The following is an 18,631-nucleotide window of genomic DNA, read 5'->3' on the forward strand; positions in this document are numbered from 1 at the left end:
TGTTTAACTTTTGACTTCCTCAGAACTTAATTACTAATAGCCCATTATTGACTGGAAGCCTTATCAATAACATAAATAGTTGATTAACGTGTATTTTCTATGTTTCTATCTAACATATATCTAATACACTGTATTCTTACAATAAAGTGAGCTAGAGAAAAAAAAAATATTATCAAGAACATCGTAAGGAGTGTGGTGCCTGAGTGGCTCAGTGGGTTAAGCCTCTGCCTTAGCTCAGGTCATGATCCCAGGGTCCTGGGATCGAGTCCCACATCAGGCTCTCTGCTCAGCTGGGGGCCTGCTTCCCCCTCCCCCCCTGCCTGCTTCTCTCCCTACTTGTGATCTCTCTCTCTCTCTCTGTGTCAAATAAATAAATAAAATCTTAAAAATAAAAAAGAAAGAAAATCGTAAGGAAGCAAAAATACATTTATAGTATTACACCGTATCAAAAAAAAAAATTCATGCATAAGCAGATCCACACAATTCCAACTGATGTTCAAGGGTCAACTGTGTATTATTAAGCTTAAACATAACAAAGATGATTTTATTTAAGTAAAAAAAAAAAAACAAGATTATCTGGGAACAGAGGAGGAATTACAATTCAGAACAGGAAGCTATGGTGAACTGTAGGGAGGTTTGAAGAGACAAAGGGAAGGTTAGCTTTTATTAGGTTTTAGGAGGAACCTGGGAATAGTTGTTTGAACAAGTTTACAGAAGAATAAGAGTTCAAGGTTGTAGTGGTGTTTCATTGTCCACAAGTGGTTGTTATTGAGTTGTTGCTGGGGCAGGGAGGGATCTCCCTTCCTTTTTTAAAAATCAGGAGATGTAATGTCCTCCCTTGTGAAAATAATTCTTATCTTCCGTTTTCCTGCTGGTTCTGTAGGCTATAATGAGGGGTACATGCTTGAGAGCTCCTGTCTCAGGACTTCCGAATTCCGTTTGGAATTATTTCCACAATATAAATGGACATTTTAACTTGATGGGCTTCTAAACTTGCACCTTCCTATCCAGACCCCACTGTCCCAGATAGGCATATCCAATAATCTCTGCCATTTCCAGTAGATTATTTTATAAATATTGAAATTATGAAGGCCTAATATGAAATTTCTTTTTATTTTCTTTTTCACAAATTGAGACTTTCCTCATTTAATCTCAGGAAAAACTTTGATTTTTCCCACTGGAACATCTGAACGTTTTTTGCTGCTTTAGTGAAGTAGGCATTACCTTAGATTAACTTTGTGTATGTTTTGTCATGAAATGCCTTTTCCCCATTTTAGAAATCACTACCTTGAATTTTCCCCTAAATCTAGTCTTGTGCAATCTTCCCTAATCAACAGATAGCTACACCTTCCCTAACCCTAATCAACAGCTACACCTTCCATGTGTTGGCTCAAGGAGTCATTTTTCATTCCTTTCCCTTACTACATACTTTACTCAATCCATCAGCAAATGTGGATGATCCTATCCCCAACATATCTTTAAAATCCTACATTATCTCTAATTCCACTTCTAACAGCACCATGTTAGTCCACAGTCATGGACTATCCACAATCGCAATTCCTAGCCACAATCACCTCTTGTCTACTCTTCCTTAATATCTCCCATCTAGTCTTCATGCTTTCATACTTGTCCTATTCCAGTCCATTCTTCTATAGATTCAAGAATCTTTGCCTTAAAATTCACAGTGCATTGAGGATGCCAGGGTGGCTCAGTCAGTTAAGCATCTGGCTTAACTTGGTTCATGATCCCAAGGTCCTAGGATCCGGCCCCATGTTGAGCTCCCTGCTTAGTGGGGAGCCTGCTTCTCCCTCTCCCTCTGCCTACCACTCCCTCCGCTTATGCATGTTCTCTGTCTCTCTCTCTTCCTCTGTCAAATGAATAAGTAAAATCTTAAAAAAAAAAATTCAACTTGTATCAAGTGACTTATGTTTAAAATTTTCCGGTGGCTTCTCTGTGTAAAATACAGTGTAGACTCCTTGCCCCCAAGACTCCTTTCCCCTCGGACTCCATTTGGGGAGTTCTCTCTTTAGCTTACCAGAATCAGCTACTCTTTGTTCAGTTCCTCAAACTTATCAAACTTTCCCTCATCTTTGAAAAGGTCCTCCCCTCACTCTGCCTTTTCCAAGAGTTCTCTGCACTATTCATGATGCTATCATTTAATTTCTGACTTTTTCTTAAGCTCTGTGATGACCACGAGTCCGAGTCCCTGACTGTCTCGCCTACTCTTTTACCCCCAGCTGCCTCTGCACTATTCCCAGCAGATAATTTTTTTAAACAGTACCTTTTGAACACAGAAACTTTGAATCAATGTGATGCAAAACCTAATTGGAAGGGTTATAGTGGGGAGAAGGAAGGACATTTATTTAATGAGACTGGAAAGAAGGAGGAAAGAGAAGGTCTTAAGGGCTTATAGCTTTGGGGTAGGAAGTTATCAAAGGGAAGGCTTGATTTCCTTTCTGAATGAGAACAAGTTCCCTGCCTAGAATTAATGAGTAGAAGAGGGGGTATGGGGTTTGAAGGGAGCCCCTGAAAAATTTTAAGAAGATTTTATTTATTTATTTGAGAGGGAAAGAGAAAATTCAAGTGGAGGGAGGGAGAGGGACAAGCCGACTCTGCACAGAACCCTGGGCGGGGCTCAGTATCACTACTCTGAGATCATGACCTGAGCCAAAATCAAGAGGCAGTTGCTTAACCAACTGAGCCACCCAAGCATCCTGAGAGCCACTGAAATCTGAATAACTAATAAAAAGAGTAGGAGAATTACAAAAGAAACTCTAGAAGAAATGACAGGTGGTTCAACAGGTGGTGTTGGGGACCAGGATCTTGTCATGACCTTTCTTAGTAGAGTTGAGAGTTTCTACAGCACTGCTCACAGCATAGGCTTTGGGGAGAAATCAGCTTCACTGAACCAATGTTTAAAGTTTGAAGGATAGGTGGAAAGGGAGTAAAAAGGCATTTTAAAAAATTGAGAACAGTGGTGAAAGTGATGGCACTGACTAACAGAGATCTTAGATGGAGTAGAGAAAAGCCAAACAAAGCCAAACAGCTGCTAATATTCTGCCAAATGAGAAGATTACAGGATTGCAAGTATCCAGGTGCCTGAGGAGAGGGAGAGGTCGAGGAGAGAGGTGGGGCTGAGAGATCTCTTCAGAATAAGATACCTACGGGAGGATTTCTTCCAAGATCTTTTTCTACCAAATGATGTTTTAACTTCCTCAAGACTGGGTGTCTTGAAGGACAAAAGAGCCTAGAATATTTTATAGAATGTGTGATAATGAAGTGATTCATTTGGCCAGAGCAAAACAAGGCCACCACAGGGTCATTCGACAATTCAAGCATCTTAAAATTTCCAGAGGCAATTTGATAATGACTCAGGATAAATTCAGATCACCAGCAGCTTATACTCAGAACATGTTCCCCTTGGGCTAAGGGAGCATTCTAAGAACGTATTTAATGAGGTGTTATACTAACCAGCCATTCCCTGGGTCTATTTCTCTATGAGTGCTGAAGCTAATTGCCGAATAAACGTGTTTTCTCAAATATCCTTACCTTTACAGACCATTTCAAAGGAATCACATATCTTTAGTTGTTAACCTGTATCAACAATCTTTATTGATGAAATAAAGTGACTTTCGGTGCGACTTAGTGATAACATAACAGGCTGCTGGCGAAAAGAAAAATAAGACCATACCTCCAGGAGAATCTTAGCAGAAAGGGGAAAATTTGATGTCAATAGTAAGAATACCAAATACGTGTGCATAATACTTTACAAATCTTGTCATTTATATTTAGTTTACTTGATTTGCACAACAATCCTGTTTTACAGGTGGGAAAACTGCTTTAGAGATTTTCAGTGATTTATCTAAGGTGACTGGCAAGTCATTTTTCTCCGATACACATCACTTCCTCAACTGTCCAGTAAAATACATTAAATCCTCGTATGTCCAGTATTACATGGGGTGCACAGCTTAGCACTACACGGTTAGCACTATATGGCAGGAATGTGTCCCGGGCGGGAAGGATCCCCCTCCAGGCTGAGTTCCAGGAACTCTAGTTGCTCTAGGAACTGTAGAGCGGCGCGGACAGCTATTTCTACCATGTCTCCACTAGGTGGCAGTGAAGGCCACCCCGCTATAATGTGTCACTAAAGAGAAAAGCAAAAACAATGCCATTCTTTCAGACTTAGGAAAAGACTGCGTGTGCATGTGCATGCCAGCACGCGTGTGCGTGTGTATGTGTGTGCGCGCGCGCACACATGTGTTTGCTAGGCAGAGGAACTGAAAAATGAATAGAAACTCTCACTGCCCCCTATGCGGTTTCTCACACTGCTAGTGGGTAGGACCAGAGTGAAAGAAAGACCTTGATTATTGGCTCTTTGATACTATACTGTGTTCTCTTAGCCCATATCTGTAAGGATGGATCATGGACGTCCACATAGGTATTGTATGATGTCCAAGAGTATCATTGTCACTCAGCATAAAAGGGAATGTTTTCTCAAGAGGAAGAATTCATGACTTTGGTGCATTCCTGTCTGTGGCTGTGCCTACGCTATTGTGTATTACGATCTATTATTGTGCTATAGCTGATAGGAGGAAAAAACACTTGCAGTATCCTATGGGTGAAGGAACTCCACTGCTAAAAGAATTCAAGATACTTTTGATGCTTTCTTGGTTCAGTAGTAATCAGCATTGCTAGAGCTTAGTTGCAAACTTTGGTCACTGAATAAAGAATAAGAGTTCCCAATTAGAGCAATTTCATCTTAGAAAATAGATGCAGCTGGAAATGAAGAGTTGGAACCCATCCTTTTCACTGAATAATGTTTAGTTGTCATCCTAAATCTTCCAAAAGTTAGGGGGAGAAAAAAGTTACATTTGTCTGTCTGTAGCAAAGGCGGAGAAACCCCCACCCCATTTATAAAACCAGAGTTGCCATCAGTTTGAAGGGTGTTCTACCCGAGGAAACTCATCCATTGGAGGCAGCTGCTTCTCCTCTGGCACAGGGGGGAGGTCAGGTGCTTTCTGTCCACACCTGGCCACAGTTGAAGCGACTCATGTGGAGAGGCTTCTTCGTACCCTGGGAGGGTGTCCAAAGAGGAGGGCAATTGGCTGAGGGGGCTGTGCGAATGAGCCACAGCCAGGATTCTTCGAGCTGCAGGGCCAAATATTGACTGCAGGGCTAGGGAGGAAAGAAGGAATAGAGCTAAAGTAACTGTGACATCCTCAAAAATCAGGGACTTACAACACACTTAACTCCCCTTCATTTTTAGCGAGTGTCCAAACCATTGTCACTCTCGGCCACAAATGTTATGAAAATGCTGTGAAGCTTGTTTGGAAATCCGCTTCACTCTGCTGAGAGATCCTGTCTTCTTTGGGGTCCTCAGCTAATCTAAATTGTGACCCATATCTCACAACCTTGTCCTTCCCTTTTACAGAATCGGGGCCCTTTATGCCAACTCACTGATAATGCAGACTCCTTAGAAATATTTATTTCTGTCTTATTTATCTTTTCCCAAAGGGCAATTAGTGAAGCAGGAAAGGTGGACAGCAATGTATCCTCTTTTCAAAAGAAATTTCACAATGTTGTGCCATGGCTGTTCTGCCTGGTCTCTCTTCTCCCGTTTCAGGAAAGAATATAATATGAAAAAGAGAACAGAAGGACATAAAGGAGGTGTTTTATAATCATCAAGGTGATGTTAGGCTAACATTTAAATGTATCAACAGATCCACTACAGAACAAAGAATGGAAAGTACAAATGATTAATTTCTTCAAAGATACAAAATAATATATAGGTAATAAAAAATACAGGTTCTCGGGGCGCCTGGGTGGCCAGTCGGTTAAGCGTCAGCCTTCAGCTCAGGTCATGATCCCAAGGTACTGGATCGAGCTCCGCATCGGGCTCCTTGCTCAGTGGGGAGCCTGCTTCCCCCTCTCCCATTCCCCTGCTTGTGTTCCTCTCTCGCTCTATCTCTGTCAAATAAATAAATAAAATCTTAAAAAAAAAAAACAGGTTCTCACAAAATCCAAGACATTTTTGAAAAAGGATACACTCAGAGCTTAAAATAGTTTTATCAAAATCACTTTATGAACTGGGTAATTCTTCCTGTAAGACCTTTCCAATATTTTCTTCAACATTCTACTTTTTCTTCACTCTATCATTAGACCAATATTTGAGAACACAGCATCAGTGAGAGTCCAGGTCACCACACCATCAGGCTTCTGGAAATTAAAATAACCCTGAGTTCTAGCATCTTTAATGCAATTCAATCCATGTTTCTATATTATTTCATCGTCCTGATCATTCTTTTTATTTGTCTTTTTTTTTTTTTTTTTTTTTTTAAGTAGATTCCTCACCCAGCATGGAGCCCAGTGAGGGACTTGAACTCACAGTCCTGGAATGAGATCAAGTGTCTGACTCTTAGCTGAGCCACCCAAGCGCCCCCAATCATACCCTTTTTAAAAAAAACTTTATTTATTTGACAGAGAGAGAGACAGCAAGAAAGAGTACAGCCAGAGGGAGAGGAAGAAGCAGGCTCCCTGCTGAGCAGGGAGCCTGACCAGGGACTCAATCCCAGGACTCTAGGGTCATGACCTGAGTGGAAGGTAGACACTTAATCGACTGCCAAACATCCACCTCCTTGATCATCCTTTCAAACCCCCACTCAGGTTATAATATCAGAGTACTCACAAGTGATTGTGCTCTGGAGAGTGCTGTCATGGTCGAAAGCTATAACTGTCACTTCATAGGGAGGCCGGCCCTCATCTTCCCCATTTTGCTGGCGACTCAGACAGCAGCGGAAGCACGCGGAAGTCAGGCCGCACAGGAGAAGCAGCGCCCGATGACCACCAGCAGCCTGCAGGAAGACCCCCCCGCTCCCCCGGATGAGAGCTCTGTGATCTGGTGTGTTTCCCAGTACTGGCCCTAACTGGTCTTCAGTGTCTACATTTTGATTTTGTTTGACCATTTACACCAATAATCTAAGATTTTAATTCCAACACTTTCACTTCACAGGCATACTATTTTGTCAGCAAGACTTAATCAGTTCATTAAAACAATAAGAGATCTAATATGGTTTGGAGGGTCTGCTTTCTACTCTATATTCTCCTCTCTATAGACATTTCTAGAACTGAGAAAATACATAATAACTTTTTGATGTTGGCTGAGGAGATGGTATTGAAATAGGAAATCCTAGCATATTGTCACACAGTTAAAAATGAGGTAAAGAAACTTGACTCCATGAGATGCTAAGTAAGTAGGTTGGCTGTCTCATACATTTTTTTTCCTGACGTCAATTTATTTAAAAGCTAAAAAAGTAAAAATGAATGCCCCTGAGAAAATAAAGTTCCTTTGAAATGTCTTTCTGGGTATGATAGCTGAAACTTACCATATATACCAGAGATGTACCCAATCTGTGGTAGGCAACTATGGAGAAAGAATAAAGTTTTTTGCAATGAAACATAGTCGGTGCCTATTGTAGTTCCATAATCTGAATATGAGTTACAATATAGTATGCTACCTTGTTATAATAATAGCATTACAACCTATATGTATATTTTTAAGTTTGCATTTTAATTCCCATTAGTTAACATACAACAAGTTATACTAACTTTAATATAACCAGCAGAATCTATTGCAAAATGGGATGCCTTAAGTGTTTAATACTATAGATGGCATTGTGTAATATTTTTGTAAATCATTTTAAGATAGACTAGTGGTTATGAAACTGGTGCTAATAGAAAATATAACCATGACCACTATAAACAGTTATGATGACAATTACCAGGAAAGAATTTGGAATATAAAATTACAAAGTTTGAAAATGGGTATGAAAGTTAAGGTTTGTATATATATTTGAGATCAGTAAAATTTAAACATAAAGAAAATTTCAGTTATAAGCATGAAAGTAATACAATGAAGTTTATAATTTATGTCTTGCAAATTGCTGCAAAAAGGGTCCCCATTATACCATAAAATTCTCACCATGAAAAAAACCCCTAAACTTTCACATCCATTATCAAAACTGATATGCACACCCACTTAAGCCGAATAGGAAGGAGGAAAAATGTAGAAACCAGTTTCCCCATGTTAAAAGTTAACTAACTGAATTTTCTCTATAGAGATGGCAAAATTTTATGGATTGCATGGAAGAAGGAGTATGGGATAAGCTCAGGAGTGGGAAGGGGAGAGGAAGGAAATATTTATCTTCGAAGATGAACAAACCTAATAATACTCTCTGATATATTGAACTGTTGAAATCTATTGAAATTCTCTTTCACATCCTCTCTTTGGTTGCACAGTTGTAGAACATACAGTTTGTTTTTCAATAAACAATGTCTCCTGTAGGTTTCTTGCATTCTCCATTTATTTAAAGCCTCTTCTAGTTCTAGAGTTATGATTCTGAGTCTGTTAAAAGTGATTCTTCCCAAGTGGTAGGTTTCTAAAGCCTCAGACAGTGTGACAAGCAACCCAGGTCACCACCATTTCCCCTGGGTTTAACAGTCTTGGCCGTTGAGAAACCCTTCCCATGGCTAAATATTTGTTTTCCTTCAGGCTGAGCAAGTGTTTTGTCCCAACTGCCCCTGCTTTCTTAATAATTTACCTCCAAGTGGAATGAATCTCTTCCCCTTTTATGTCCTCTGTATCTATGTAAGACCTAATAGTGATAGGTTTAGATTAAGGGATTACAACCTCAATGTGATAGCTGCATGAAGTCTGCAGGAAGTATTGACATGCCCTAAAATATAGAAAATGCTCATCATAGTTAAGATGGTGAGGTTAGTTTGGAATTACCCAAACATATCTGCCAGGGATGAGATTTTAAATCCAGTGGGTCCTGATGAGTCACTGAGAAGCATAGGAAGGAAAGCCATTCGCAAATTTCTGTGACTGTATGAATTGAGATTAATTCTGTTATTTTAATGGGAAGATAGGCTTTGGAAAAAATGCTTTCAGTGATGTTATTTTAAGTACTTAGGATGACACAAGGGCATGTCTTTATTTTGCATGATCCGTTTACCAGACGGTGGGTTGATGTCCATTTAAGTAAAGATAAAGGGAAGTCAGAGATATTTAATGACCTCTTGACCTCCTGTTTTGGGTACTAATGTTTTTGTCTGTTTCTCCTTCTTCCCAGTTTGGTCTCAGATACTTACTGTTCAGGATTCACGCAGTTCTCCTCACATCTTGCTGGGGGAAGCTGCAGGAAGGGAAATAGTCTCAGACAGGGAAATGTCTCATCTGTTCTGCTCAGCAGCCTGCCATCACTTCCCCATGACTCTGCTCTGTTAGTTTACTTGGTGAGAGCCGGGAAAATATGAGGACAAGGTCATAGGGTCAGCCCTGTTTGTTTTCATAGCTCCCATGCCTGTGGATTATTATATCTGAAGTGGGAGAAACTAGAAGAGCAAATATCTAATCTGTTGGGGGTTTTTCGTTTGTTTGTTTGTTTGTTTTGGTGGGTAAGCATTACAACTTTTGTGAATGAGAGGCAGAGGCAACATTTAAATCAATTTGTCCTAGAAATGTCCTAATCTATCCCTCAGGATATTGTTATCACCTTCCTAAATCTTTCCCAGTTACAAATTGAATTCTACCCCGCTCCTCTTTTCTATTCCCTTAGTTCATCAATAACCCACCCCTGCCCCCCAAAAAAGAAGGAGAAAAAGGAGGGGAACAATTGTATTTATTGAATATCCCACTTTATGCCAGTCAGGCTGCTAAGAAGTTTCAGTATGTCATAACATTTCATCACAATAATCATGTAGGTGGGTATATTTAACCTTATTTTGAAAGGTTACATGACAGAGGCAAAAGGGTTTAAGTTAACATGAGCAAACGCACGCTTCTATTGATGTAGCCAGAATTCAAATCCAACTCTATCATATATGTGTGCTGAATGAATTAGTAGAACAAGGGCTAAATCTGCTCTGACAACACCTTGATATTGCTATCAAACCCCTCCTGCTACTGATGATGAAAGCTTCTTCTCCTTCTTTTACCTTGTATTTCAGTTGACTTTTTCCCTCACATAGAGGAACTTTTGTTTAGAAACTGCATCTCTCTTCCAGTAAATCAAATGACTTAATATTCTCAGGAAATCAACAACAAGGGACCCACAAGGGACAGATATTTGTACTTATTGAGAGTTTATGGGAGGAAGAGGGGACACACAAACTCAAGACATACCAGGTGAAAAGGGTTTGTAAAAGGACTTAAGAGCTGTCCTCTGCAGACAGCATTTAAGAAGCTCCTTTTTTTTTTCTTTTAATTTAAAATGGCCACTAAAGATGACAAAGTGTGTACTACCTCTAACCCACCTCTGGTTCTCTGTTTCTCTTTTCTGACTCTGAAGTTGAGAAGCTTAAAGTGCTAAACAGAGAAAATACTTCTTTTTGTGACTATTGCCAAAAAAGAAAAAAAAAAGAAAATTAAAAAGAAAGAAAGTTCAGGGCAAGGAAAAGAAGAGGAAGCAAAAGGAAAATACAAGAAGAAATGGATTTACAGACAATAATTTAACTGCGATATAGAAAGCAAAACAGTCGGTCCGTTCTCTGCTAGGAGATGTACAGGAATCTGATACAAGCCAGGGCTTCATTTGCTTTCCTCTCTCTCTCTCTCTCTCTTTCTCTCTTTTTTAAAGTAGGCTCCACACTCAGCATGGAGCTCAACACTCTGGGCTTGAACTCACAGCCCTGAGATCAAAACCTGAGCTGAGATCAAGAGTTAGACGCTTAACTGACTGAGCCTCCCAGGTGTCCCCGCTTTTCCTCTTTACTAGTGTTCATCGCTGTGTAAACTTCCCCTTGACAATTGTCCAGAATCCTCACCCTACTGACCTTTTTCTGGTGAATGAATTACCTAGGGCCTTCTGATTTTTGGTGGGGAGAAATAAAAGGTCAGAAGTATTTTTTAAGAGTTTTAAGAGTTACATCATCTGGAAGCATGTAAGTTGCTAGAATTGTATCAGGGCTGATGTGGAAACTCTGTTTAGGGGAATTATGTGTTCATTTTGATCTTTTATTTGGGATCTTGAGGGATGAATGGTAAGATGCTAAAAGAGAGAAATGGGGGTGCCTGGGTGGCTCAGTGTGTTGGGCCTCTCTGCCTTTGCTCAGGTCATGATCTCAGGGTGCTGGGATGGAGCCCCGCATCAGGCTGTCTGCTCAGCAGGGGACCTGCTTCCCCCTCTGCCTCTGCCTGCCTCTCTGCCTACTTATGATCTCTCTCTCTCTCTGTCAAATAAATAAATAAAATCCCTATAAAAGAGAGAAATATAGATAAGTGGCACTTCTAAATTACCATAGCTATCCCGCATGTATCTATGTTTACCCTAATTTCTGTTCCCCCATTTCACCAATGCCATCAGCCACACAGGGGCCATGAATCCTTATCACACTAAGGAAACATTCAGTAATTCTTTTCCCCACTACCTCTTTGGTTCAGTCTATGTCCTTCCCCTTATTCATTTCCCCCATGGTCCTTCTGAGAGTTGATTTGTCTGAGAAACAAACAAAAGTTTTATTTTTGCATTTTCTCAACTCACCTGGATGCAGTACACCAGGACAGAGGCTGTCACGGCCTGGGCTCGCACCCCCATGGGGCCAAACGGCTTCTCCAGGATCAGGTGCAGAGTGTCCACGTCTGTTGCCTCCTTTCCATGCTCTGTGTTGGTCTGTCTTCTTGACCTGGAGGACTTAAGGAGACAAACTTATCTCAGCAGTAAATCTTTTGCTCTCTCTCGCCCCTTACTCCTTTGGGCTTTTATTTTCTGTGGTCTTTCTCTCCCCTTTCATCCTGGCTTCTTTGTCTACGTCTATTCTGCTGTTACGGTCTCCACATCGACTTCTCTCTGCCTTCTACTAGCAATTCTTTCTATTTGTCTTTTACTTTCTCCCAACTGTCCCCAAAAGGAAAACATTCAGGGAGGACACGTCAGTCCTCAGAATTAGGTATTCTTATAGGCAGTGGTGAGAAACTTGACTTGAGGAAGCTCAAAGGCAAATAGCTGGTGACGGAACAAACTCTCTCGTCTCCATCAAAAAAAGGAGTAAAATTTTTGGTCCTTCGCTGCGGCAGTTCACGGGGGACCACTGAGTAACTGCCAATCTCCATTCCCTCCCCTCTCCATGTGATTAGCCCTCCTCTCTTGCTCTTTGAAACCCTCCCCTTCGCTATGTTGATAATCAACTCTCCTGGTTCTGGGTCATTTATTTTAACCATTGCAGTAGCCCTGAGAGGTTGACAAATGGACTGGAAAGCACTCCCACCTTTGAGGAAAGCAGGTCCCCTCTACCCTGACTTTAGTTTCCTTTGAAACACATTAGTCAGACAGACACACATATTTTTTTAATCTGGGTTCCAAAAAATAACGAATAAACTGGGTTCCAAGATCTATGGGTCTCTAGATTTCTCTCTCAAATAAAATCTAAGGTCAGAGTAAAAATAAGCACACATGGAAAGAGAATATTGTCAAGACACATCCCTACAGGAATGAGTGAATACTGTATAAATGATTTATACTTAAGTCAGTAGGTTTTTGCTTAATGCAAAGTATTTCAAAATTTTTTTTTAAATCCAAAGTATTTCATAGGAAAATTAGACATCAGTTTACGAAGATTGATCTATCTCAGAAGAACTGAATAAAACCATCTTTCAGATCATATATACTTCTGAAAGTCTAATTTTACTGAGTTGTTGAAGGCAACTGTTGTGTGGGATTGATTCAAAGAGTCCTCACACAGCATTAAAATATGATATCAGTATGGCGACTATAATCTTTTTTTCCTCTTAGCTAAGGGAGTCAAATAGTGACAGAAAAGCCCGGTATGATACTGGTGATTGGACATCATTAAGTTCCAAAACTAAATGAGCACTACATTATTTTTCTTTTTAATGTAAATAAGACAGAGATAGGATGAAGAGTACTTTCCAAATTTCAGCAGAAAACTTGACAAGGTGGGAGGTATTTTTTAGGACAAAAAGGGCAGAAAAATCCTGGCCCTCCACTAAATTCTCTGTGGTTTCTCCAAGCCTTCATTGTCCCATTTATAAAACAGGAGGGGAATGCTCCATTGACCTGCCCTAGGTGTTGTTTCATAGAAAAAATACTACCAGAGATATGAAGTCATTTTGATTAGAATCTTTCTACTTAGATTGGCTTGTCCATGGTAGTAGCATCACTAATCTTTCCCTGCTCTTTCTCTTGTTAGAGTGATAGGAAAGCATCGTAGCTAAGAATCCAGCTAGCTCATCTGGGATTAAATACTCGCTTTGTCACTTATTTTTATTTATTTATTTATTTTTTGCTCTGTCACATATTCGCTGTGCAGTCTTGAGCAAGTTATCATATCTCTGTTGGGTCAGTTTCATTCTTTCAAAATGGGGTAGTAATAATAATGTTACTTCATAGACTTATAGAGATTAAGTAAATTAATGTGTGTGAAATGCGTACAATTGTCCTGATGCAACAAGTGTTTTATAAGCATTAATCAGCATTATCTTGATTTCCATTCAGTTTTGCCAATGACCTTCACCTTCAATATGCTGAATAATTGAAGTCCTCTCAGTGTATTATTACCATGACCATGTTTTAACTTTCCTGGCATTCCAGTTCTTGAGTATTTCCCCTTGCTGTTCTGGTCATATCTTCTCCCAATCATACCAGCCAAACCTGCATGAACAGGTTTGCCAATTAACATGATTTTCACCCATTACACTTTCCTGCATGTGATTGCCATAATTGTTTTGCCCTCTAGCTTTCTAACAGGTTTGAACAAAATGGGATTCTGTTAATGACCTCCTCGTTACTTTTCTTTCTCAGAATTATTACTGCCATTTTGTTTTTGTTGTTCTCACTGAATTATTCCTTGAAGGAATAGAACTTCCTATTTATCCTAATGCAAGTGATCATGGCTTGTGTCAATTTTAATGCTGAGTTCAGTCCCTGCCAAAGCCTCCATGTCAGGAACAATGACAGAGGAAAGGTCCCCATAGGAAGATTGAAGAGTGTATGCACTGGAAGGGCAAGTAGCTGAGGGAGAGGGGAATGACCTCATTTCAATCCTACACAATCTTGTTGTACTTCCATTAAGTTAGTGAATCATTAGCTTATACCCAGGTTGTTAAGGACTTGGAGTGGAACCAATGGAGGGTGCATGTACATAGACCTTTTCACCTATGTCTCAGGAAATTGTTAGACAAAAGTTGTAACAAGTGAAGCTAAAAAATTACTTATTTCTGGCCCCTTTGATTATTCTCCTTTTGACCTTGTCTATATCAGGTGACCAACTAAGAATTTCTTTTATTTCTGTGCCTCAGTGAAATAGAGGCCAGGACTACCCTCACTGTGAGTCATCAAGCATGAGTTATAGAGTATTGAGCAATAAGTTAGGCCATATCCATGGCTTCAAAAATAGATAATAAAGCAGAAGAGATCAGTTCCATATTGCAACTTCTCCACTAGGAAGTCCCTCTATCTTATGAATCAAGATTGCAGTGTAAGCACTGAGTGACAAACTCAGAATTGTTGACCATCAGGATTAGATATGAAATTCAACAAAACAGAAGGATTAACTTTATCACAAGATTATTAGTTTTATATGCCATCTAACACATTACCACAAATTATCTGAGCAACAATGTAAACAACACACATTTTTGTTTATCTCACAGCGTCTGTGGATCAGAAGTATAAAAACAGTTTAGTTGGGTCCTCTCTGTTTAGGATCTCATGGGCTGCCATAAAGATAGCTGTTGGGTGGTGTTCTCATCAGATGGCTCAACTGGGGAAGGATATACTTCCAAGCTATGTCAGGCAGGAATTCATTTCTTTACGGCTATTGATTTGTGTAAGCTTGTTTCTTTAAATCTGGCCAGAGAGGAAGAAAGGAGTGAGAGCACCTTTAGCAAGATAGGCACTATACCTTAGGTAATCAGATATAATGATCATATATGTTCTATCACCTTTGCTACATTCCAAGCCACAGATACCACCCACACTCAAGGGGAGAAGATTACACAAGGGCATGAACATCATGAGGCAGGGATAATGAGAACCACTTAGTCTGTAAAACCTGTCCAACTATCTGCTACATCAGGATTATATAAACTATCCCATGGATCTTTAAAAACAGAAGAAATACAAATGTCCCTCAATGGATGAATGGATAAACAAAATGTGGTATATACATACAATGGAATATTATTTAGCCTTAAAAATAAAGAGAATTCTGATATGTGCTACACCATGGATAAACCTTGAAGACACTATGCTAAGTGAAATAAGCCAGATGCAAAAAGAACAAATATTGTATGTTTCCACTTACATGAGGTACTTAGTCAAATTCATAGACACAGAAAATAGAATGGTGGTTTCCAGGAACTAGGAGAAAAAAGAATGGAGAGTTATATTAGTCAGGTCCTCCAGAAAAACAGAATCAAAAGGATGTGAATATTTATAGAGAAAGACTTATATAAGGAACTGACTCATGCAACTATAGAGACTGGCAATCCAAACCTGTTATGTGGATCAGCCAGCTCAAGTCCCAAGAGAACCAATGATGAAGTGCCAGCCCATAGGCTGTCTGCTGGAGAATGTTTTCTTATTTGGAGGAAGATCAGTGTCTTTGTTCTATTCAGGTCTTTAACTGATTAAATAAGGCCCACTCTCATTATGGAGGGAAATCATTACCCTACTGATTAAAATGTTAATCTCACCCAAAAAACATTCTCAGAGAAACTCAGAAAAATATTTGACCAAATAACTGGGCACCCCATGACCCAGACAAGTGACACATAAAACTAAACATCCAGAATTATTATTTAATGAATACAGAGTTTTTAGTTGGAGAAGAAGAATAGTAAGCTGAGTTCTTAATTGGCATCAGATAGAAAAGAGATGTTCAGTAAATCATTTACATTTTTTGGGCTTCATCTCCACCTTCTCAAAATAAGAACCGAGATATATTTTCCTTAAATTTCTTTATATTTTAAAACCTAACTTACTTGGGTGATGTCTTAATCACTAAGAATCTCAAGTGTTAACTATTTACCGCTTGCAGAATATTACAGAATATTACAATTTATATGGTACACCAAGGTGATAGGAAAGAATGAGTTTTTATTGATAGAAGGAGATCTATCTATTTCTAAAGAACTTGTAATTTGATTTTAGAAAGGGAATAATTGTAATGGAATTGAAAATCAATAGAGTGCACTATCAGAGTATATAAAATGAGAGAGTAAAAAATGCTGGCAATCCTACCTTGAGATTTTGAATACAGAGGGTTTTTTTTTTTAAAGATTTTATTTATTTATTTGACAGAGAGAAATCACAAGTAAGCAGAGAGGCAGGCAGAGAGAGAGGAGGAAGCAGGCTCCCCGCCGAGCAGAAAGCCCGATGTGGGGCTCGAACCCAGGACCTGGGATCATGACCTGAGCCGAAGGCAGCGGCCCAACCCACTGAGCCACCCAGGCGCCCCCATACAGAGGATTTTTTAAAGAAAAAAAAATGAATTGTATTTGAAGGGAGTACAGGATTTGTAGACCTTATCACCAGGTCCTGGATTGCTTAGTGATGTTTTTATCAGTGTGGACCCAAAAACACAATGGATGATTATTCTCTCCTGGGTTTCATGGGTGGGGTATGAAAGTGAATAACTGAAGTCTGAGAGACCTAGCTCAATCTTGGAGACCTTCTCTAAAGAATGTAGTTATTTCTAGTGTTGTGTGTATCCTTGGATGTTTAGGTATATAGTCATATATGTCCTTCCAAGACAGTTCTTCCTAGGACAATCCATAAAAGGTTACTAGGAAGTGACGAGCTCACAAGGAAAAAATGTGTCATATCAACAAGTGTGCTTCCATATCACATCTTAATCCACTAGAATACTAATGGCATGCAAAATAATTGAGTCACTGGGGAATGAAAAAGTGTTCTCTTCACTGTGACATGATTTCAGTATTAATTCATTATTAAAACACTTTCCTGGGATGCCCGGGGTTCAGTTGGTTAAGCATCTGCCTTCAGCTCAGGTCATGGTCCCAGAGTCCTGGAATCAAGTCCTGCATTGGGGTCCTCGTTTAGCGGGGAATCTGTTTCTCTCTCTGCAGGTCGTTCCCCCTGCTTGTGCTCTCTCTCTCTCTCTCTCTCTTTCTCTGACAAATAAATACATAAAATCTTTAAAAATAAATAAATAAAAAATAAAAACACTTCCCTGAGATTCTACTTATGTGAAAGTCAGCATGGTGAATGCAGGTAGCAATTTTGCTTCCTGGCACTCAAGATCAGGAGGTGTTGTGGGGCTTGAGTGATAAAGGTAAGTAGCATTATTTGTTACAAGCTGGCTTGACTAGGATATACTTGTTATAGGCTGAGCTTTTTTTAGTGAACTGTATCATGGGGTAAAACTATTTAATTTTAAAAAATATTTATTTATCTATCTATTTACTTATTTATTTTATATATAGAGAGCAAGCTAGCAGAGGGACAAAGGGAGAAGGAGAGAAAGAATCTTTTCTTTTTTTTTTAGATTTATTTATTTATTTATTTATTTGACAGCCAGAGATTATAAGTAGGCAGAGAGGCAGGCAGAGAGAGAGGAGGAAGCAGGCTCCCCACTGAGCAGAGAGCCCGATGCGGGGCTCAATCCCAGGACCCTGGGATCATGACCTGAGCCAAAGGCAGAGGCTTTAACCCACTGAGCCACCCAGGCGTCCCAGGAGAGAGAGAATCTTTAAGAAGGTTCCACACTCAGTGCAGAGCCTGACATGGGGCTTGGTTTCATGACCCTGAGATTATGACCCTGAGATAATGACCTGAACTGAAATCCAGAATCTGACGCTTAACAGGCAGAACCACCCAAACACCCCATAGAGTAAAACTTTAAATGACAGGTGACCTATTTTCCATTTGGTCTCAGATACTTGCACAGAAAAAGGTAATACAAGTAATCCAGGAAAGAGGAGGGAAATGGAATCTTAAGTAGGCTGTCAAGATCAGTGATTTTTCTAAATAGTTTCCTAGATATTTATTTGTATGTTTTTCTCCAATGTTCTTTTATGGATCCCCTCCTTTATTTTTCGTCATGTAGTTTATTTTATTTTACTTTTTTTTTTAAAGATTTTATTTATTTATTTGTCATAGAGAGAGAAGCGAGAGTGAGCACAGGCAGACAGAGTGGCAGGCAGAGGCAGAGGGAGAAGCAGGCTCCCTGCCAAGCAAGGAGCCCGATGTGGGACTCGATCCCAGGACGCCGGGATCATGACCTGAGCCGAAGGCAGCTACTCAACCAACTGAGCCACTCAGGCGTCCCTTATTTTACTTTTTAAAGATATTATTTATTTACTTATTTGTCACAGAGAGAGAGACAGTGCCACACCAGCGGCAGAGTGGCAGACAGGCAGAAGCGGAGAGAGAAGCAGGTTCCCTGCCGAGCAAGGAGCACGATGCAGGACTCAATCCCAGAACCCTGGGATTATGACCAAGCCAAAGGCAGTGGCTTAACCAACTGAGCCACCCAGGCATCCCTCGTCATGTAGTTTAAAGCAAATTCCAGATATCATATCATTTTGGCTGTAAATACTTCAGAAAATATCTTTAATACAGAATTTTTTTTTTTAAAGCATGTATAACTG

General features: G+C 39.8%; 1 protein-coding gene across 1 annotated transcript; it reads right to left on the reverse strand.

Moving 5' to 3' along the window:
- Positions 1–3,589: 3,589 nt before the first annotated feature.
- Positions 3,590–12,130, reverse strand: TMEM52B (transmembrane protein 52B). Its single transcript, XM_053447870.1, is given in 8 exon segments — positions 3,590–5,039; positions 5,041–5,058; positions 5,060–5,175; positions 6,686–6,832; positions 6,835–6,851; positions 7,383–7,420; positions 9,147–9,194; positions 11,541–12,130. Coding segments are annotated over 8 exon segments (546 nt in total). The 5' UTR covers positions 11,595–12,130; the 3' UTR covers positions 3,590–4,931.
- Positions 12,131–18,631: the final 6,501 nt, after the last annotated feature.

Source organism: Lutra lutra, chromosome 8 (genome assembly GCF_902655055.1).
Source record: "Lutra lutra chromosome 8, mLutLut1.2, whole genome shotgun sequence".
NCBI classification, from domain to species: Eukaryota; Metazoa; Chordata; class Mammalia; order Carnivora; family Mustelidae; genus Lutra; species Lutra lutra.